The 23,139-nt window shown below is 41.6% G+C and overlaps 2 protein-coding genes across 3 annotated transcripts in view; one reads left to right on the forward strand and one right to left on the reverse strand.

The window, feature by feature from the left end:
* ITK (IL2 inducible T cell kinase) overlaps nt 1–6,419 on the reverse strand; it is a gene marked incomplete at both ends in the record, with an annotated part of 31,792 nt that extends 25,373 nt beyond the window's left edge. The window contains one exon of the mRNA XM_082489996.1: nt 6,249–6,419. Coding sequence (XP_082346122.1) covers nt 6,249–6,419 — 171 coding nt within the window. The remainder of the gene's footprint in view (nt 1–6,248) is intronic.
* A 10,345-nt stretch (nt 6,420–16,764) lies between these two features.
* On the forward strand, nt 16,765–19,810 carry MED7 (mediator complex subunit 7). Of its 2 annotated transcripts, none has more exons than XM_082490012.1 (2): nt 16,765–16,791; nt 17,390–19,810. In XM_082490012.1, exon 2 carries the CDS (start codon nt 17,409–17,411, stop codon nt 18,099–18,101), a length of 693 nt encoding a protein of 230 aa, XP_082346138.1. In that variant the 5' UTR covers nt 16,765–16,791; nt 17,390–17,408; the 3' UTR covers nt 18,102–19,810. The 2 variants fall into 2 exon arrangements, with proteins under 2 accessions (XP_082346138.1, XP_082346139.1); XM_082490013.1 differs by lacking the exon at nt 16,765–16,791 and adding an exon at nt 16,799–16,846.
* The last annotated feature ends 3,329 nt before the right edge of the window (nt 19,811–23,139 follow it).

Consider the following 23,139-nt stretch of genomic DNA (forward strand, 5'->3'; position numbering starts at 1 on the left):
ACGCATCTGTGATGGCGCAGTGTTTCACTGATCTCCTATTTTAAGATCTGACAAAGCTACTTCCAATCTTCACATTGTCTCAGGTGCCGTCTGAGATGATTATCAAGGTGCACATCCCTGCTATCAGCACAAGTGGTTTGACAAGAAAATCAATGTCACCATCAAGAAACCGAAGACAAAAAAGGAAGACTCTTGGCTTTCAAATGAGCTTTCTAATATGATGGAAATTAGTCTTTTATGTTACATTAAAGCATATGGAACAACTACTGAATACTGTATTAGTTTCTTCAAAACTATTCTTGACTCTGGCAAAGACTGGGAGAAGGAGTGGATTGCAGTGAATGAAAGATTCAATGAAAGAAGGGAAAGTAAATTAAATTGACTAAATGCCATCACTTTTTCATTAAAAAAAAGTATAAAATTTAAGGACAAAAAAAAAAACTTGGTCAGGAAGGATGAAAGAGTATAAAGCAACAGGCAGGCATTGCAACAATATCACTTACAATGTTGATTGCTATAAAAAGCAAGGGTAGGCACTGGAAGCAAAAATGGCCACAGTAGAAATGTCTAATAAAAGGTAACTATTAGGAAATCTTATGTTTATTGTAGTATATTCCCATTAGGAGAAATTCCTTCCTTCTTAAAGATATAAAAAACATGGGTTGAAGATTTTGCTGCATCCTTAACGTTCTCCAACAGAAGAAAGATTTGAGCTTTATAATTTAAAGAAGATGGAAGTATCTGACATTTGCTGGGAAGACATTGCTCAGAAGTAATAAAAAAAAAAAAATCTTGAAAGATTAAAGACCAATAACTACCTAGGCAAAGACCTAGCAGGAGCAGAACCAAGTATGCACAGAAAGTGCAAAAAGAAAATAACTAGAATCAAATTCTGGAAGATAAAATGAGTTATTCCAGAAAAAAAAAAAAAAAAAAAAGGAGCTATTTTTATTACCAGACTCTACCACATATTTGTAGAGTTAGAAAGGCCATAGACACCAAACACAGAACAACCTGCATTTTGCTTCAAGCAATCTCGTCTACACAACATCACCACCCTGAATCATGCTGCAGAAGTCATGAATGAGAACTTTGGGAACTTTGCAAATATCCCCAAAAATGTTTGGGGATAAGACACATCGGAATAGGTTGTCAAAAAACTCTGTACTTGGCTTGCAAGCAGTGGCTAGTCAGTGCCACAGCCGACTTGTTCTAGTGCTGGAGACAGTCCTGCTCCGAGTGTTGGTCTAATGCCGGCCCCGTGCGCGAAGTCCGACTAAATGAATTTAAGAAGTGCCCTCCAGTCAGTACGACCGTGATTCTGTGATTTCACAATAGAAATGAGGCCCATTGGGGCAATATGAACTTAATCCTCCCTCAACTCCAATAATACAATTTGGATAATTAGAAAATCCATTTTAAATTCACAGAGGTGTACTAAAGGACTCGTTTAACATTAGGCACAGGTTTGTACCTTGTCTCCGTCTTATTTAAGGCTGTATTGATTTTATTACATAAAAATTCAATGAAACAGGTCTGATGTAGACAGATGCCAAGTCTGACTTCTTTGTGGGTGATATGTTTGTTATTAATAAATTAGTTGGAGATATGCATCAGCAGACAGATGGTATTGCAAATTCTGGCAAGCAAATAGAACTTGTTAAAAAATACATGACAAGTTATGAAGAATGATATATCTGCTTAGATATGCATTTATTTGGAAGGTAGCCTTTAAAACCATAATAAATTCACTTTAGATGAGGATTATAGCTTTATGAATGTTAAGGTATTCAGAATACAGAAAGCAATGAGAAACGGTGTGAACGGTCACTCTAATTAACAGGAACACCAAACCGACGACCTTTAGAAGAAAAGTCTTAGTCTGTTTACATTAGAGTCTTGGGGAAAAAAAATAAGTCTTTTCAAGGCAGGATGGACAAGTTGGATTCTGTGTAGAATGATCAAAGTCAAATGGACTGCTGGACCGAGAAACAAAGCGCTGCTTTTGTTACTGTGGGTAGCTGGACCACTGCAAGTAACCCTATCTGTAGATAATGCAATAGAAGCAGCTGAAGCATTTTTAGGATGCTGATAAAAGGCTTTTCACTCACGTTTATTCCTTTGTTCTCCTGGAACAAGAGACTGAAAGCAAATTTCAAGACACACTAAAGTGCCATCTTTATATCTGAATATCAAAGATCTGAATGAAAGCACCCAGGACAAGGCTGACTCATGCTATGTGACCTCTTGAGCATCTGACCAGTGTAGGAAGAATAGTTCTGATGGAAATGAAAAGGGAACTCGGTCCTTTTCTGTGTGCTCCTTTCATTGCTGCCTTTAAAAGCTGGACTAGCAGGAGCCCATGAGTGCATGAAGATATGAGATATCTATGTGCCTGAACTTAACTGGGTGTTAGGCATAACTTTCCCAGACCTGAAATACTTCTCCGAATGCCTGTATAGAGCAAGATGCCTATTTTTGAAAAGGGAAAACTGTGGCACAGGGACATGGAGCACTTCTCCATACTTGATACAGAGAGACCCAAGCACTCTCCGCAGGTCTGAGCCATGCGAAGAGAAGCAGCTCTGATGCAGAGATCATGTAATGGTAATGGTGCCACATTAGTGTTGTACCAGCCCAGAAGACAGTGTCCTGTTCACTAAGTGTGGCATTAGCCTCAGACATCTGTGCCACTTTCAGACTACAGCCAGCATGAAATGCAGGGAGAGATGCTTGTTTCTGTCCCCACCCAGGTAGGAATGTGACATGCTGAAGACTACGCAAGAACCTCTACTCAGTATCTGAAATACTAAACTCTCTCTCTTCTCTCTCCTGTCTGCTAATCTAAAGGATTTACCAAAGACTATAAGCTGTCAGGCGAATGGATATAGGAATGGATATAGGTAACTCACCAATTTAAGTGTTTTTTTTTTAACTAAGGACATTTGAAACTCTGTCCTAGACACCTCTCCAACGGGATTCACTTGTCTGCTTCTTCTGCAGCACTGCAAGTGTACTGGCACCCTGAGAGTATCACATAGTGTCTTCACTGTCGGCTATTCTGCTGAGGATTCTCAGTGAATGAGGAACTCATTGAAATAATTAAAATGATTACTCCCGTGTGCTCCTTTACTCACATGCACAGTAGCTATAAAATCAGACCCTGGAAATGAAGAATTTTTGCCTGTGGAATTGATTTGCATGTTATAATAAAGGCACTTCTGATGTATTTTAGTCGAGACGGGGGCTGAATACATGTGCCTGTAATCAGGGCTGTGCTTTATGTTAAGACAGCCCCGCATTGTGCACTGCGTAATGAATTCCAGAAAACACAGCTTCTTATTGTTGTCAGTTATTGGGGGCTCATTCGCCTAATGAGATACATAAATATCTTTCATTAACATTAACGGCGATTGTGTGCTTGGCTCCTGTGGAGAACAGTGCTTTCTGTCTAGCTACGCCTGTTACGATGAAAATGCTATTACAGTTAGAGCAAAAATTTGCCTTTATGATGTTGGTTGTTCGGACAGCTGTTGGTATCATTTACAGAATTATCCCTGTATCCCTTTGACCTGTTTATTTCCTTGCTTTGGACTGCTACAATAAAGGTTTAAACCTATTTTTATGCCCACAGCTTCAAAATGCAAAGAAAGGGACTGGGTGCTGAACTCTGTTACATACAGGCAAAACATAAGCCTGGGCTTAACACATAAGCGTATGCTTCACTTTAAGCCACCTGACTGAAATCAGTGGGACTTCTCAAAGCATTAAGCAGTTCGCTAATTGTTTTACCCTACTTTGTGCACAGGCTGTTGTTAGTGACTGAGTGGGGACCAGAGAGGTGGACACTGTGCAGTACTGAACTCTGAGTGCAGTGAGCCACCGGACAGGTTGGGAAGGGGTTCTTAAAGAAACTTCATTGAAAACTCTTATAGCAAACATCCACAGAGATTTCCCTTGAAGAAAAATATAATCTAAGAGCCAAGGCGGTTGTTGGCCCCACCTGTACAACGCAGTTTGCATGCCCAGGGACACTCCCCATCACTGCACCAGCTGGCAGAGAACAGCAATGTCCTTACCACTTTGCCCTAAATCTCCAGAGCAGAGGGGGCACATGCAAACTGCCCGCTGGCAATGGTGACAGCCTGTGCCAACCCCCACCAGCCCCACAAATTATCTGAGAGAGTCCCCGCGGAGCAGAGCCAAGGGCCTGTGCTAGAGAACGAGCACGACAGACCATCGATCGCAACGCCTGCGCACGCTCCCCACTGCTGGCTCACTCCTGGGGATGGGCATCGCCCGTGTCTCAGGCAGGTACCATAACGTTCCCTTCACTGGCTGTGACCTCCGTTGCTGGGGGTTCACTCCATTCTCAGCACAAAACAAGACGGTGCTTGCATGGGCTGCCCTAAGCTTTCCTCTCCCAAACAGCGATGACCTGACCACGTGGAGGTCTCACCAGGATGGTCTAATTTGGGGGAGGATTACTGAAGAGGCTGAGGATCAGTTCTGGGGGTATTTCATAGGACGAAGTCTTTTCTCCCTGTTGTGTATGAAGTTCTTCTATTCATGCAACAACCTGATTTTGTCCGTTTGTGCCAGAAAAAAATGAGCGTTTCATGGAAAATCAGCCCTTTAATTACAGATATACCCACCATCCCTCAAATGTGTATAAGGGCGCTAAGTTACACGTGTGTTTACGTATACGTGTCTACACATATATAATGTGTGCATGTTTATAATAGATAATATACAACATAAAGTAGATAATATACCAAACACTCATCTTGGCCTAACTGACCTTTAGGAAGACGAGGGGATAAAATTTCCAAAGACACTCACATAGCTTATGAAATCTATGCCCCACTGAAAGTCACCGAGTCGGATTTTCCAAACTATTTCAGTGTCTAAAGATGCCGACAGATACCTACTGCAATTCCACAAAAGTATCTAGGCAAAGCGCATGTTGAATTCATCTCAAGTCCAGAAAGACTCAGATAAATACCTGCAGCAGAATCACTTAGATGCGTTTAAAAATTTTGCCCAGAATAATTAAGTGAAATAGGTATACTGATATTTAACATCTTAAAATAATGGCATTTGAAAGATATTTTGGATAGCAGTGAAAGAAGAGTCCCAACCCAAATATAGGCGCAGTACGCAGCAATAAATATTTTCCTATTTAAATATGGAGGTAAGAAAAACATGAACTATAAAATAAAAGCAAGAAAACACAATTTTGGGGGCATACTTGAGACAAATACCTTGCAAGTAAAAGTGACTGTTAACCTTAAAGCTGGTATCCAACCTCAGCTGCATTATGATACAATACATACTTCGCTTTTCTTTTTGGTTTCAATTTTAACTTAATTTTCTGCAAGTGAGCAAGATCAGATGGTCTGAAGTTGCCAGCACTGGATAGGAAGGCAACATGATCCCCAGTCCTGGTCTACATACGGTAACGGTGCCTAAACATAATGGATTAACAGCATGCTCAGTGACTGTTGGAAAACAAGCAATATCATTTAAAACTGTAATGAGGCTCAGCAAACATCCAGCTAAATAGAAGAGGGAAATAATTCTCACTTCACTAGAACACTTAGCACAATGGGGTGTACAGATTGACTTCTAATTTTCTTCATATTTAGTAAATCAGGGAAATGCAAGCTTGGGGAAACAACGCCTGCTCTGAGCACGGATCTCATCGTCGCATCCCTTCCGAAGCTAACTCTGAAGACTAGACCTGTTACACATGGCAGCTGAATTAATTTTAAAATGTTAGACTGGTCTCCTACCAGCCATGGGTCTGCTGCCATGAAGACAAGAATGAGAGAGTGAAGATCTGTGGATGACTTTTTTCGCAGATGGAATTAGGGTACACTCGTGATCTTCGCGATACGCCGCTCCAGGTCACCCCCCGTACCCATGTGAGCTGCCAGGCTGCTCTTACACACACCGCTTATAACAGCCTGTGCTGAATTCCTACAACAAAACTAGATCCTTTCTGTAAAATAGCCAGGTAGTCTTATTCCTCTCTGCACACCAAATGCCCGCACTGACCAGAAGCTCTAAATGACCCCTTTGACCATTCCACAATTTTTCAGTGAATGGTGCTGTAGTAAGGACCAGAAATGTTAATAAAATTTAACGAAGATCATCCTCCCCTCCATCAGCATCCTTCCCTTCCTTTAAGAAATTTCATCCTTCCCTCCGCTGCTCTATTATGAGAGAGAAAATGGCTGACGTACCCCATGGCGATGTTCATAGTAAGCCAATTTGGATTTGGTTAAGACAAAGAAGCGCACTTTAAAGTTGGAGGGTGAAGTCCTTCTCTTCTGCTGGGATTTTTTGATCAGCAGTTCCTCCAGGAGCACACAGTTATTCATGGCTGAGCCAAAAATGGTCCCCTCCCAGGACATGGGATGTCTGCCCTATGCGCTGAGTGCCCGTCCAAGAAAGACACACAAGAAGGAAGACAGTTAATTTAAAAAAAAAAAAAGAAAAAAAAAAGGTGTTCAAAAGGCAGCGTAGGTGCTTTGAGCTTTATCTTCCCATCTACAGCAAAGCTTCCTTTCTGTCAAACCATAACCACATCCTCTCTGAAGTCATAAAACGAACAGCACATGTTGAAATATACACTAAGGTAAATGTTGTGGAAAAAATAACATTTGAGGGACATTCAGTAGATGTGAGTCAATGATTAAGGATTAATTAAGAAGGGGTGTGGCATGATTAAGCATCTGTCTCCTACTCACTCTTTTAGTAAATACAGTTACAAATGTGAGCACCGAACATGGATTTATAGGATGAGTGTCTCTCCTGTTCTTTTAGAAGTAGGTCGTGTATCCATACTTCTTTTTTGAAGGAATGATGCCTTCCCATTCAGAGTATTTAACAGTTTGCTATGTGTCTCAGAGATTTCATACAACTTATTTTGAGGAAGTTTCCCACATAACATGAAAGTTCCTACTATGTAAGCAGAGAAAATTATATCCAGGATATACTTATATAAGAAATGATAAATATTTGTAGTCATTAGATATTTAAACGGAAAACAAATGGTTGCAATAACTGATAACTAATTAATTATCATTGGTTGCTATTTACTGATTACTGACTGCTTCAGGTGCAGTCGAATGAGCCTGTGGCTGGGTGTTCCAGGAGGCACAGGCACAACGTGCCCTCTGCGGATGCAGCCAAGACCGGCGTGATCAGCAGCGAAGCGAGCACAAACATCAAACCAAGCGCAACCGGTTTCCTCAGGACTTCAGGGCACCTTCCAGGGCAGTCTGCACCAGGCTAAATATAGAATATAAGAAAAATAATATGTACCTAATGCACTCAGTACAACACCACTGTTAAGTTTTAAACCAAATGCAATTTATTTTTCTCTGCTCTTCCATTTTTAATATTTCTTTTCTTTTTTATTAGTGACGTATAAGTGTATTATTAATGCTATTGAAGATTGGAGAGATGGAGTCTGGTGGAACGTGGGGCAACTGCAAGATAAGTATTTTCATCAATTAGTTTTTTCTGAAAATTATTTTGATCTAAACCATTTACAATGCTGACTTTTGGCTTTAGTTTAATGTAGCATTAGAGTATAAGGAGGTAGCTCACTATTGCTGATATGTTTTTAGAGTTGTTTTCAAGATCCAAAGAAGATACTTCATTATTTTAAATTCAGTTCATGAGAAAAAAAAAAAATCTGAATAAAATACCAGAATTGTAATCTCTGTTTAAATGAAGATTTTGATTTTATAGGCCAGTTTGTAGACAGACTTGGGAACCATATTTCTCAACAGATTGTATTGGTTATGCCTCCCCAAAAAAGAGGTGGCATATCCGTTCCTTGTTGTTTTATATTATATTGTTTAGGCAACATGTTCCAGGGATCATCTAACAATCCTTACCAATTTTGTTCAGTGCTAATTTAGAACCTGCATTTGCCATAAAAATACAATTTAAAGACAGCACTTGACATACAGATCTGTAAGAGAGGTTGCTAAAGGCAATGCAGTATCATGGAAAAGAAACAAGGACAAACAGAAGCTGTTGTGCAGTTGGTCCCTATATATAGATATATACATCTGCCTATATGTGGTGGTCTTGCCGAAGATGAGATGCAGCATATATTGAAACATTTGTCATGCGCAAGTCTAGCGAAGCTGTGTTTCATTTCTTGGCAGAGTGAGTGAGTTCCAAGGAACTCTTGTGGTTGAACAAGAAAGACGACACAAGTCTGTGATCTCCTGAAAAATCGTCACTGCCGCCAAGGGGGATTTCATGTCTGTTTGTAGATGAGGATCAATACTCGGGCCAAATTTCCCAGTTCTACAAAACAGTTTGCCTCATGCAATGCACACATATAAAAAATGCAGAGTCTGCTGTGAGTTTTCTAAAATTGCACTCTCTGCAAACAACAGCTATTCAGATACTTCCAGACCTGGTTTAGGTGCTTCCACCTCTAAAATACAGCACATAGCTTTCCTCACGCTTGAGAATTTGCTGGTTTAAATTATGCTCAGAGATCCTTTCCTGTAATTAATAAACCAAAACATGGACAGCCGAGTGCCTTGACAAACTGTATGGACTTCACTCTGCCAGCAACAGTCAATCCCCCCAAAAGGGCTGTTGATCTTAAGAGCATTTTGCTTGATTTGTGGCAGTACGGATGAATTTATAACCACAGTTTGTAATGTCATTGCATTTTTAGATATGAACACTTATTTAGTTACTCTTTCTAGTCTCTTTTTTGCGCTACCTGTGGCGTGTTAAGGACTTCTGAAAAGTCTTTGTAGCTTGGGCCAAGGGGGGTTGCAGTCTGTTGGCAGAGATGTACGTGTTGTCTTCTCAGAAAATTGAATATAAATAGAAATGCAAGGGTGTGACATTGAGGCTCAGCAGAAAAAGCAAGGCATACAGGACAGCGAAGAGATGAGACACCAAGACGGAGACCTCTGAGGGGAGCAACGCTGCTGGAGACGAGAGGATGTGGGGGGAGAAGAGATTCAGCAAGGGTGGTACGTAGTGGGGGGAGAGCTAAGAAATTCTGTGAATGTAGTGCCTGGCAGCTTGATGCCTTCGTGAGATAAGAGATGAGCTAGTAGGGGGACATGAAGAGTGGAGCCATTTGATCAAATGTTCAGGGAGCTTGGCAACTGCTCTTCATATGGTGTAAACACAGTACGATGCGGTGCGTTGTAGGAGTCTGACGGGAAACTGCTGCGAGGGTCGAGGCAAGAGAGGAACAGGGTGCAAAGGAGATTTGGTCCTGCACGTGGGAGAACTGGACAGGCTGAGCTGCTGTGGAAGAGAAGGTACAGATTTGATACAACACGTAGAAAGCAGGACACACATGGTTGTAAGAAAATGATCACAGATTTTGGCCCGGAGTGATAGAGAATCTGGTAGTTATGTCAGAGCTAGCAGGATTTAGCAGGCTGATGTTTTCCAAGGTGAGTTTAAGCTAATGATGGGCCAGCTAAGATATTAGACAGGGGAGAAAGTAAGAATGACCAGAAGGAAGAAACAAGTCAAGACAGCCTGATTGAGGTGTCATTGATGTAGAAACAGGAGCTGATTTCAGTGAGAGCTGCTAACTATTTCTGTTTTGCAGCATCTTTATCAACTGGTAACTCTTCACTGGGGAGGAAGGTAGGGACTGATGTATTTCTGTAGCCACTCTTGCCACAGATCTAACACTTCATGTTCCTTTTTCACTTTAATTCCAAACCCTATGTGTAGCAAGCATGCAAATATTTGAGTGTAGCAAGCCAAAACCAGAGTATGAATGCTCTCCAAGTCGAATGAATATATAGCCAGATTGACATGTATATACAAAAGCATATGGTCTAAGAATTTATATTTAATTTTACATTTATGAGAGAGTAACCTGCTTATGCGTATTTGAATTTTATTTAGTGATTTCTCATCCAATTTTTAAATAAAATTCTTTATTGCTTTCAGGACATGGACTGTAGACGTAAATCATATGTCATCATCCACCTGGGTGCTAACAGGTTGTAACCCTTTTAAACAAAGGCTCAGTCATTTAAGGGCTTCAGGACCCTTCTACAGTAGAGTAGGAGAGAGATATACATATATATATGGTTAGGTAGCAATACCCTACTTGTCTGGAATCAAGTTGGCTCCAGAGCGGAAGATGTGAGGACCAATCTGTAGGTTCCTCCTAGCGCTCCTTGGGTGAGCTGAGATATCCCGCTAGCACAGGTATCTCACTTCTGGAAGGTGACCTTGTAGGACGATGCAGTGATACATGGAATGTATGAGGACACTCCTTTTGTTCAAGGCTTTTGGCACCGCTATATATTGCATGTACAGAAATTCTGTATGCTTAAATATAACTGTCCTAAGTATCTTAAAACCACTGTAAGTCTACACTTTAAGACGAGGAGACAAAGTCTGATGAATTTTTAAGGTAACCTACATCTTCTCTACTTAGGTGCCTTTATAAAGCCTGCTACCATGTATCCTTTGACACTTTTCCATACATATGAAGGAAAAAAAAAAGAAATATTTTCAATTTTTTTGATTTAAGTTTAATCTGCTGTGTGCACTCAATACTTCCCTGTGCTGGGCAAGTGGAGGTTACAGGTAAAGTTGTTCTTATCAACTGTGGCCTCAGTGAGCCCCTTTTTTTCTTTTAACCACCTTTGTTCTTCCCTTGTTACCTCCTGCAAACTGCTCTCTTTCTGCTCTGAAAAATGTTATTTTAGGGATTGGATTTTTTCTTAGGGGATTTACCCAGATTATGCAGTTCACACTTTTATTACTGCAGACTGTGGAAATCTCCCCACCCGCACATCCTGCTCTGATACCAACGCTTGTGTCCCGAAGGTGGCAGAGAAATGTATAAAGTTAAATATAGATAATTTTTTGGTTTTGTAAAAAACAGACCGGAAGGCTGCAACTATATCTTCACTCTCATAAAACAACCTGTATACTTCTATCATGCGTAATATTTGGGCCAGGTTTACTGCCTGGGCGCCAGCTCTTCCTTTTCCCCAGCTGTTCAATATGATGGTTATTGTTTGACTTCCAAGCTTCCAACCCATCTTGCTACTTAGCTTTTTTAGCGTGTGAGAAACTCTATTTAGGTTACTCAGCTGTCTTGCTTCTTTGGCAGTTCATTATCACCCCAATAAACATGTCTCCAGTAGACCCGAAGAATGAGACAGAAAGCTGCAGAAAAAGGGAAGAACTAGCCCGGTCTTTATGAGCCAGATGCATCCAGCTCTCCTCTAGGTCTTACAACTGCACCTTTGAATCCACTCACACTGCTCCCAGTGACCAAGGGAATTGCTCTTGTAGAACCAGAGCAAGATTCTCCTGTGAACTGCTTGGGAGCCCTGGGAAAGTAGATGCCTTGTTCTGAGCATCTACTAGGAGGATGTGGTGAATTATCCATGATTTGAATGCCTGAAGCGAATTACTCCCAGGCTTACTAACGTTGGCAGTAACATAGAGAACATGTTTTATACTGGTGAACTTGCACAGGGTTAGCACAGGCTCTTCCGTGATGAAGGTACAAAAAATCCTTTGCTCAGCTGTTCTCTCTTAAGAAAAATACAGAAAGGAAAACCTAGTTTCATCAGGCCATACCCAAACTGGGAATTTGCTCCAGCTCTTTTTATTAGTGCCTGCCTGCCATGGTTCCTGTCTGTTAGTATTTCCTTCTGAAGACAAAGGCATGACTTAGACTGCTGGCAAAACTGCAGTGCTGCAAATCCCGCAGTTTATTCTGGCAATATGATGTTTGATGGATAGGGATTACTTCTTCATGTCATGCAGATGCATTTTTTGAGACATGTTAATTTACAAGTTAGAACAGGCAACCACCACAGGCGTGTGACCAAGTAAAGACCCAGCATTAGTGTCTGGCTTAAAAATCAGGTAGGGGGGTTGCTTCCAGAAACACTAAGACCATGAACGTAGGAAAGAGTGCTGGCTGATTCTATTAAAATGTGCCTGGATTTTGAGCCGTGTCTATTTATTAACCAGTAGTGAGATACTTGTTTCATTGCTAAATAACCGTGCAGGCTCTCTGCTGAGATTTGAATCTGTTTGAACCTGGTAATAGGCTGTACAGCAAGAATCAGTTCAACTGTCATGGGCACTGAAGATTGGTGTGCCCCGATTTTTACATGACAGGAACATTAAATTTCTTTCCTGCATTAGTAGGTGCACCAATAGGCTGCAGCTGATAACTTAGTCTGAAGAATCAGAAAGCAAAGGCAGCACAGCACTGCACTGCAAATTCATTAATTCCCAAAGCCTCAGCAGGAGACCAGGAGATGGGAATTAACCACAGCAGATGGAGACATAAAGCTGGCTTAAGACCCCTTCACCCCCAACAGGCTCCTTTTCTCTTCCCCTCCTCCCTGGTATATTCTGCAACAAAGCCTGTAACAATCACCAAAAAAGGAAATTCCTGAGCTCGTTGCTTAACTAGGCTGTAAGATGTAACACTCAACCTAGACCCAACAAGAGACTGGAACTGAGTTTCATTTTGGGGTTATTTTTCAGACAATGTTGAGAAAAAACCCCACACTTTTATTTACTACTTAGAGCGCAATAGCAACAAAAATGGAAGAAATATGTTCTAGCACAGAAGAGAGCAGCACTGTTCTAAGACCACGCATGAAAATGGCGTTTGTATTTACCATACTTGTACAATGCTTGGATTCAAATTCCACTAAAATACCTTGGCATACTGGAGTGGCACATACTGCTGCTGAATTAACAGAACTGGAATGCCTGATACTGAAACATGCCGATTTGCCTAAAATTAGCTGTGAAGAAAAACAAAATAAACTTAACTAAAGTAATAAATTAAGATGTCATGTCTTTGAGGCAGAGAACATCATTGTACTGATTCACCATCTGCTGGAGGGGTGTCCAGGTTTGTTCTCACAATTTGGAGATCCTGTAGGAATTGTGCTGTATTATCAGTGATGGGCTTGGACTGGATAGCGTCCTTGTTTCAGAAAAGAGCTGAAATGTAGCAGAAAGCAAATTGTAGAGTGCTATGCATGACACTCATCATCATCCTTAATTTCTCATTTGGAACCACTGTCATCCATGGGTCTTCTGCGAATCAGCCATGCTACCAAGAACGAAACTAAAACTCTTTTTTCTTCTTTCATTAGTTGTTATATCCTCTCTGTCTTGGCCACTACATATAGACTGGGAAAATGACTCAAGAAGATCACAGAGATCATGTAAAAAAACAAGTGCTTGCCCCCCCACTATTTTTTGCTTTTTGAAGTCACAGCATTTTAGATCTTTGCTGCACCGTTCGCTGAGTACAAGGCAGTAGAGAATCAAGCTCAGCTCCTGGTAAAAGAATGTGAAATCAAAGTCTGGAAAGTCCAAAAAACCCAAAGGAGCACTAGTACCTTCTACCACATGGGTTTTCTCGTGCATCTCTGGAGGCGGTGCTTTCTACTCCTTGCCTCTGTTTCAGGGTATGATGTAACAAGATGATTTGAGACAAGCTAAGAACTTCCTGCCACAGAAGCAAGGAGAACCATTCCCCTCATCATCTCCCCAGCCTCCTCCTTTCCTTCTGCCTATGTGCTCTCCTCTCTTAAAAGCTCACTCTGATGCTCACTTGACAGACAGCAGAGTGAGTTGATTTAACTCACTAGATCTAAAAACTTAAATCTACAAAATTTACAGTCATGTTTTCTGTGGGGTTTGGAGTTGCATCAGTTTACTTTGCAATCCAATGCCTGACAGTGATGGGACAAAGTAGCGAACACAAAGAACTGTACAGCCAGAAGTGGAGGGCTGGAAGAGCAGTGAAGGAAGGAAGGGGAGCAGGACCTGGAGGAAAGAGTGGGGGAGGAGGCCGAAGGAATGAGACTTTCCTTTCCAAAGCAGAAAACTGTTTAGTTGTAGCATGGAACTGCACCCTTGCCTGTATTTGAAAACCATGCTCTGAGTTCCATATTTATGTGCCTCGATGAGATCTGCATCTCTATCCTGGAGTACTTTCACTTCTTAAAAATAATTTTTTGTACACATTGTAGTAGTACTTAGAAACAAACACCATGTTATAAAAAAAAAAAAAAAAAAAAAAAGAGATAAGCCATCTCGGGTCCCCCTGGCTGATAGTACGTGATTTTCTGCTCCAAATGGTTTAGATTCTCAACTGACAAGATCATCAGCTGATGAAAGAAGCAATATGGTAAAGTATTCTGATTTTATGAATGAAGATTAAAGGTCTCTTAAGTCTTCCTGCTGATCCCAAAGGACCTTGTGGCTTAATATGGAGAGTTTGAATGACTGGCTCGTGTCAAACAGCAAGCTGTGGCATGGGAAACTACCAGAGTCCCAGGTCAATGCCTGCACCCAAAGTACTCCTTCACTCCATGGAGACCGTAAGTTCCATAGCCGTGGTAGGAAAGTGGCAACTGGTAGCAACTTTTTAAATTTCTTCATTCTTTAATTTGTTTGAGGTTTTGTTTTGTTTTGTTTTTAAGTTCTTGATTGTCAAAATAATTAAAGCATACAATATTTTAGACTTAAATTACCTTTTGTGCTTTCCAGTCTTCTTGAAGGTGGCTCTTACTAACAGATTCTGTACTAGCACAACTCCTACATTTCAAAGGGATGGTTACCCCACGTCCAGTGCTGAAACACTGAAAAACGAACACAACGTGGGCAAACCACCTTATCCTGTTACGTTTCTTCTGTGTTGTGCTGCCCACCGTGGCTGCCCATTGGGATATTTCTGCACAAAGAATAAGAGCTTTCTGTACGCAGGCTCCTGGGTCTGAGCAATCCAGTCACACTCATGATGTTTCAGTCCGTATGGACATGTTTCTGAAAAGAACACTAGATGAATTCACATCTTGGGGCACCACCAAATCCTTAACGTAAGGACCTTTGTCTCCCTTTTTAAGTAGAAGTAATGGCATCAAGGGCAGAAAATGTGAAGATAATGCTTCAGATATCAGGCGTCATCGAATCTGGCAGTCTAGAGACTACTGACAAATACAGATTGAACCCTGATCAATTTACTGTCAGTTTTCCCTAAAGCGAAGTCATAAGTCATTATCAAATAACAAGAATATCCTGAGGCCTAGTTACTTAAAAAAAATAAAAATCCTCGAGCCTATAGATGAAAACATAATATAGGCCATATCTGTATATACATATACATGGATAAATACTAAACTATAATCACACTGATTACATCAATCTGTGTGAATACAGAGAAAAGAACAAACCTTTAACTCAGACTAATTAAAAGATATGAGACTAAGAAACAATATAGTAATTAATCAGGAACATCATGTAAAATGTGTAAAAACTGTACAGCACTGGCAGAGAATAAGGGCATCAAACTTGATAATGGGCTGCTCTTCCTTCCTATGCAACAGATACTTGCTAAATCATCTGAGAATAAATGTCTCAATGGGGGCTGTTTCCTCCCCAAAATATACTTTGTTTACAGATGAAAACAAATCAGTGTATTTTGCAGCCAGGGTTGCGCTCATTGCCAGTTGTAGAATGTTGTTCGGAATATTCAAAAATTCAGATATTTAGTAAAATGTGAGCTGTAAATGGTTTTCAGGTTTTCTCACCAAATAAACCTAACTATTCTGGAGGAGTTTCTTTGCATTGTTTTACAAATAGTTAAGAAGAGCCAAAGTAATTATCATTCAATCGAAACTTTTTTTTTTGGTGAAATGATCAATCTTGAAAAGTGAACCTGTAAATGATACTGCATGTGCACACAACGGGTACAAGGGCTCTCTGTCAGACAAGGGCCGTTGCTGCCATCTGCTGAGGAAGACAGAAAACGGGACATAAATTGCCAAGCGTCAAGTCCTTCCTTGTTGGCCCTTTCAGGGAGAAATCCCCGCAGAGGTGACGCCAGCAAGCCCAGCTCCCCATGATCCACAGGGTGAAAAATCCACCATTTTTTGCTGAACTCCTCCCCACCAAAAGAAACAAAACCAAACACAAACAATGGATCCCAGCTGTTTGTTAAGTCTTTATGAAGTCAGGTTTAGTGTATTCAGCTGAAGGAATGATGCACTTTCCAGGATAATGCTTTCGTTTCATGACCAAGGGCAATCCTGCGTTTCTGATGCATGGGAGCACTACGTACTGGATGATCACTACATACCATATGCTCAATGATCACTGTGTAATTCAGTGGGTAACGCGTACGAATCGTTTTGGCAGATCCTAATCTAAATATGTTCCTTCAAAGCAGTCCATGCTTTCCAGCAGCAGGGTCACACCGACCCCAAAGTCCCTCTCCAAACACAATGTCACCGCAGCGGGGAAGTCTCCGAGGGGCGCCCAGGCCTGCAAACGCCAGGCTGGTCGCTCCCCCCGCAACAGGCCTCTGGCCTTGCTACCTCAGGAGCGGCTTCAGGTGAGGGAGCCCCGCACCCCTGGGACAACCACAAGAGCGGTCGGGATGTAGCCCCACCACCCCGACTGGGCTGCAAGCAGGGACAGGGCAGCGCCCCGAAGGGCCCATGTCGAGAAGCCAGCCCCAGCACCGCCCGCCATGACAGCCACCCGGACCCCCTCAGGCAGCAGCGCCCGCCCCGCTCCGCCGGGCTTGACCCCGCCCCCCGAGCGAGGCCCTACGGTGAGTGGAGCAAGCTTCTGACCGGTGTTCGGCACGGCCAATCAGAGTGCGCTACCTCACGATTGGCGAGCCAATGGAGGGGAAGGGAGGTGGGCTGCTGGCCGGAAGTGGGGTGCCGGCGGTTGCGTCGAGGAGAGTTTAGCGGGCAGGTGAGGAGCGGTGGTGATGGTTCTGGACTTCGGGTGGGGTTGTCTCCTCCGCCGGGTACGTGGTCAGTCGCTGATGGGGTCTTCCCGTAGCACGGCCCCGGCTGTTCTCTCTTCAGCAGTGGCCTGGCGATTCCCACGGCGGGGCTTGGGCCTTCCCAGAGCCGGGCCCGGCCTGGGCCTGGTCTGGAGCAGGGCAGGTCGGCGGCTGTGGACCCGGGACGCCAGGCTGCATCCTCCCCTGAGGGCGGTGCTTGCCCGCCGCTGGGCTGCGCGGTTTCCCCTCTCGCGGGCCGTGGTGGTAGTGGGCCAGGCCTCAACTAGGGAAGGGTTCTACCTTCTCTGTGTACAGGCTGGTCTTTCATGGTTTGAGAAATGAATACTGAATGTGCGTATAGGGAAGTTAATCCTTCTAAAAGTATACCTTAGTGAAAAGCTAACACGGATTTATTCGAGCATTTCCTGTATTCCACACATTAAGATGGCTTTCTTCTGGCTCACTTTTCTCACAGCCAGCTGTCTTATATTGTCTTTGTTTCTATTTGTACGATAGGGTTGTCACACAAATTGTTTAACATGTATTTCTTGGGACATTCTGTAGGTATTTTTGTCTTGCAAAAATGGGTGAACCTCAGCAAGTGAGTGCCCTTCCTCCACCTCCAATGCAATATATAAAAGAATATACTGATGAAAATATCCGTAAAGGCCTGGCGCCAAAGCCACCTCCACCTGTGAAAGACAGTTATATGATGTTTGGTAACCAGTTTCAATGTGATGATCTGATTATTCGACCCTTGGAGAGCCAGGGTATTGAACGGCTACATCCTATGCAGTTTGATCACAAGAAGGAATTAAGAAAGCTTAATATGTCTATCCTGGTCAACTTTTTGGACCTTTTGGATATCTTGATAAGGAGTCCAGGGAGTATAAAGCGAGAGGAGAAACTGGAAGACTTGAAACTGCTTTTTGTTCATGTCCATCATCTTATAAATGAGTATCGCCCTCACCAAGCTAGGGAGACACTGAGAGTCATGATGGAGGTGCAGAAACGTCAGCGTTTGGAAACAGCAGAGCGATTTCAGAAGCACTTAGAGCGAGTTGTAGAGATGATTCAGAACTGCCTGGCTTCCTTGCCTGATGATCTGCCTCATTCAGAAGGAGGATTGAGAGTGAAAACGGAACCAATGGATCCTGATGATGGCAGCAACTGTATTGGACAGAGCGAAAAGCAGAGGGAGCGTTCTGGTGGCACGAGAGATCAGGTTCTAGACAAAGATGCAGCTATGTGTAGCATTATTGATGAAATGACCTGAAGAAAACACTTTTTTTTTTTTTTTTTTTGTGAGCTTACCATAGTGAGGCAGAATGGATTCTGAGCATATATATTGTATTTTGGTTGGCTGTTGTACAAGCAGACAAAACATTTATTGCACACCTGTTGGAGGTTGTGAGTGATTAGGCAGGTGAAAATGTTTAATATTTTGTGAGCTGTGTGTTTATTTGTAGAAACAAAAAAAGTATACTTTTGTTAAATGTAGCATGTGGTGTGGTAGCCACATATTAAAGTTAGCTTTTTCTATTGTACTGTCATTTGTCACTTTCTGGTTTTTTGGGTATGCTGCTTTTTTAATTGCTTTATAGTGTGGAAGCAAGTAAGGGATCTGACTGAGAGGAATTGCAGCTGACGGTTTCTCCATTTCGAATAAGTGCTAGTTGTTTACAATTTCAGTGGGTCCTTTCAGAAATGTGTAATTCAATATTAAAATTAGTGTCAAGTTTGCAAAATCCATTACTTTGTAGTTTTGTAATATCATACCTGAACAAAAAGGAAACTAAGAATTCCTTTATTACAGTTGTAATGCGGTGTAATTTGCCTTGTAGAGACACACTGTCAGGAATCTCAACAACTAAATGAATTAAAATTAATTGATTTTAATTTTCTTAGATGTAAACCAGTCTTGAGCTTACAAAAATGCCTACTTTTTAAACTCCTAGATGCTTAGACCACCTTATGTTTCCTTCATAGTTAATATACGTGCATGAAGTGAGTAATTTTGCAGTGCAGATGCTTTCTATTTGCGTTTTATGTAGGCTCTGTGCCCAGCTGAGTATCTTTCTCAGAAAAGAGAATCTTGATTGGATGATTAGCCTGTATACTAATTGAGAACTTCTAAGTTTGAAAGAACCTGCAAGTTCCAGCATCAAGTGGAAGCAATATCAGCCAAGTTTAAAGAACATTTGAGTTGGATCAATGCCCCCGCAGCAAGAGGAAGACAGTGATTTGATCATGAAGAAGTGGCTTCTTTACCCTGCCTGTCCTGCCAGGGAAATCCTACTTCTGTCTTTTTACCATGTAACACTGTAATATGTACGTTTTCTAAAATATGTACAGCAGCTAAAAAACAGGTAAACTTTGTGGGTGAGGGAACTTGCACAAACTCTGTTTTTAACTGTGATTTAACAAAATATGTTTCATTTCCAGAGATGTTACTTAAATAGGCAGGCAAAAGTGCTTAGCTGTTGGGTGTGGTGGGGCTTGAGCTCAGTGCAGAGAAAGAGATGAAATGCACTTAAGTGAGTTTTTGACTCATTAGAGAACATCATCTGCTATTTTAAGTGCACATGACATCATAAGTAACAATAAAGAAGTAGAAACATGGTGTTTTTTTTTTTTTTAGAAATGTATGAATAATTTTACAAATTTAACACTTTTGTCCTTTATTTAACCACTACTGTTTACTTCTTTCTCCCCAGACTAGATCTAAATTATATTGCTTGTAGGTAAATAAACAGTTGCAAGTGAGCTGAATTAATTTGGTATTTACTTTGCAAATGTTTCATGTGGAAGATATGAAGAAACATTTATTGTCTCCTGGATAAGAGAGGTTGTGCACTGTGGAACTACAGTTTGTCACAGGTGTTTTAACTTTGCTATTCAAAAAGAACTGTCATAGATGCTTAATGGATTTCTGTACATTTTTGCCTAATTTTTGTGCTTTTAATAAAGTCATAGTCCTGGGTACCATAGTTTCAAAATACTGCACAAGCTGGGTACTAGCAGCAACTAACAATGGCGATGAACTTTTGTGAAACCATTAAGGTAAATGGAGATCATGTGACTTGAAAAATACTTAAGGCTGCTTTCATTTTCCAAAAAGCTTCATGAATAATTTGTTTATTCTAGTTTAATTTTTTCTTTGTCTAAGGCAAACCCTTGGAAAGCTGTGGGAGGCTTCCTGGGCTTTTTCAGACAAAACAATGACATTTTTCCTCCTTTGTCAGGTCAAAGCAATGATAATTTTCCTTTTTTCTGTTACAATTTTGCTTTTGGGAAAAGAACAGACTGTAACTGCAGTGAAGGTAGTGCCTGTTAGTCTAAGGAAATGGGCATCGCACATTTCATAGGATGATGTGACTCATTGACTAGCAAATTTGGTTATAAATGTCTTCTCTACTGTGTTGATTAACCTGCTCCTGATGATGAGATCTTTCCTTACTTCAGCAAATCCTGGTTTTATTTTTGGATGTGATAACATTTAAGTATTCTACCCCTGAAACGTTAATGTATACAATATGTGCTGGATCATACATGCCTTATGAAACTTGATGAGATAAAGTTAACATCAAGTGTTAAGCAGCATTTTGTTGGATGTTTTCTTTATTGAAAAAAAGGAAGGAAAAGAAAAAAGCCCAGCCCTTCTAATACGCTATCTGAACAGGCACAGGGATACAGCAATGCAGTTACTTGAAAAGTACCAAAAGTTTCTTGATACAGAGAAGCCAAATGTGTCACCACTGGACAACAGGTGAAAGTTTGTAGCTTTGATCATCTAGGTGGAAAAGAAGAAAAGCTCTTTAGTGATATGGCTTTAAAATAGGGTGATGAAGAGATGTTTCCAACAATGCTTTAAACTTATTTCAATATTTAGTGGTTTGGTTTGGTTTTACTTTCACAAAGTATGATCTGACTGTATGCTCTGAGTCAAGGAAAAAATGTGCAGCTACTTTAAGGACTGCGTGAAAAAGATGATGTTCACATTTCTACAGAAATGGTGCTCATTTCTTGCACAAACAAAAACCAGGAACTTGGAAAACAGGCATGTAGAAACTCGGAAATGAAGTCAAGGCGTTCTGTATGGTCTGTGTTTGAGGTGAAATCCAAAGCGAGTGGGTTAACTGTTGCCCTCTCGCTCTCATTCTCTTACTGTGTGACCAGAACGGCTTTCCCCGGGGATGCAGCCAGCACCTGAGCTGTTGTATGAACGAAACAGCCTGGGTGAAGTGAGTAGTACGGACTCAGGCAGAGCTCTGGGATACGGTTCCTTATTTTCTCAGCCTGTTTACTTATTTCAGAGCTCAGATGTGGCCCATGAGGGGCGAAATCCTTGTGGACCCACGCACACTGCATGTTGTTGCAGGTAACTGCCAGAAGGAACGTGTTCTGGTCTGCAAGTGGGTGTTCATCGCGTGCTGAGCCACCAAGAGGAGTTCATCAGCTGGTGCCGTGCACTGTCATGGCACGGCTGTGGTGAATGCGGTCACCTGCCTTCTGCCAGAGGCAGGTTGCCCTTCCTTTTCCGTTCGTGCGGAGCAGTTTCAGAATCCTGCCATTAATGATCAGAATTGTTCCTGTAGCAGCTATCTGCAGTTTCCTGTTTCCCAAGAAACAAGAGGAATGAAGAGGAAGCATTTTCTTAAGCGTCCTACTTGCAGCCACTGCATACAAAGAGCCCCCTTTCTGCTCGTTCCTACAGGTATGTTGCTAGTGTTTGTCATTTGGCTACTTCAATCCCTTGATTTTCCTCCTTTTCGCTTACAGGAACCGTCACTTTAGTGACTCTGACCTCATGTAAGGTAGTCAGTGCCAGGCAGCTCTTGGTTCTAATTCTAGCCTAATCTATGTTTTTGGAAGCATTTCTGCTGTTTATTGATAAAAAGTAACTCCTTACAATTTAATTTTGTCTGTATAAACTAACATAAAATAGATTAGTTATTTCAGCAAAGAACATTTGTTGGCCCTCAACCAAATGCACTTGATCACAGCTGCAGTTCTAGTCCAAACCATATAAAAAGATTGATGTCCTCCAGAAGAGTTAGGTAATCCAGGGACAGGCAGAGTGGCCAGGGGGCACCATTTCTCAAAAGCTGTATTTCGGCACCGTTTTGTCGAAGCGAGCCTCGAGCCTGGGACTCACAGCCTGGGACTGGGTTTCCACACTACTTTTAAAGTGACTTCTGTATTGTGTATGTTACTTTATATTGTGAATGCCCAGATGCATACAGAATTTTTAAGAGTCGGTCGATGAAAGACCGCAACTCTTTTAGGCTACAACTGTGTAACAATAGGGCAGCTTTCCAATACTGCCAAATTATAGCCTACAAAGAAAATACCGTTTGCCTAAAGATGCTCTGGGCTGCTTCTAAGTATTAGAACTAGAAACTTATGATTAAATGCTTGAGTAATCCTTCCTAGGAATCTGTTACTTGGCCAAGTCCTTTCTGTTTACCATAGTCTGTTACGTATCCTATGTAATCTCTTCTCCAAATTCTATCTGCTATGGCAAAAAAAGGTGTGGGAAGCAGCGTGGGGCAGTGGATTACTGATAGTCATGTCAGATTGATGCTGCTGACAACAGTTTCATGTGTAATCAAGCAGACCTGTAAAAAAAAAAAAAAAAAAGAGAAGTAGGTTTCTGAAGTGCTGTGAAGTATTTTAGCTTTTTGGTCAAACCACAGTCAGCAAGTGTTCGGCTGCGTGCGCTGCCAGCAGCAGAGCTTGGCTGTGCTGTGCGAGGCTAACAGCCTAACCACAGGAAAGGCAATCCGGATTAGACTAAAGGGCATTCTCTGCTGCCTCTGAAGATGACGTACTGTGAAGTAAAACCAGAAGTTTATGAAGAAGATAAGTTTTCTTGAATGTTGGTGCCCAAAGGGTGAACAGGAGCGTTGTTCCTCGTCTTCAGCTGCAATGTCTTCTTATTTCTGCATGAAGTGGGTTCTTCTGCTCCTGTTTGCAGGTAACTAAGTGGGCCTAAGGGAATAGGTGGATGGAGGTAACGTGCATCAGTGTTTCTGAGGGCTGCAAAGAGAGAGGTTTTATGTTACAATGGGAAGAGTGGCCACATAGCACAGAAACGGTAGTTTTGTGCTACGAATCAAACTTATCACAGCGGCTCAATAGTCTTCTCGTGGTCTTATCTACTTTTTAAAACAAAATCACGTTGAGGGTATGATGGTTTTAAAGATGCTGCTTCTTGGGCTGTCTGCCAGTCTTATTAGTGAATGTTCTTTTGGGGGTTTTAGATCTGAGATGAGCAGAGAACTTCAAATCATTTTAGAAAAGATGTAAAA

The sequence above is a fragment of the Vanellus vanellus genome, assembly GCF_965231255.1.
Source record: "Vanellus vanellus genome assembly, chromosome: 13".
NCBI lineage: Eukaryota > Metazoa > Chordata > Aves > Charadriiformes > Charadriidae > Vanellus > Vanellus vanellus.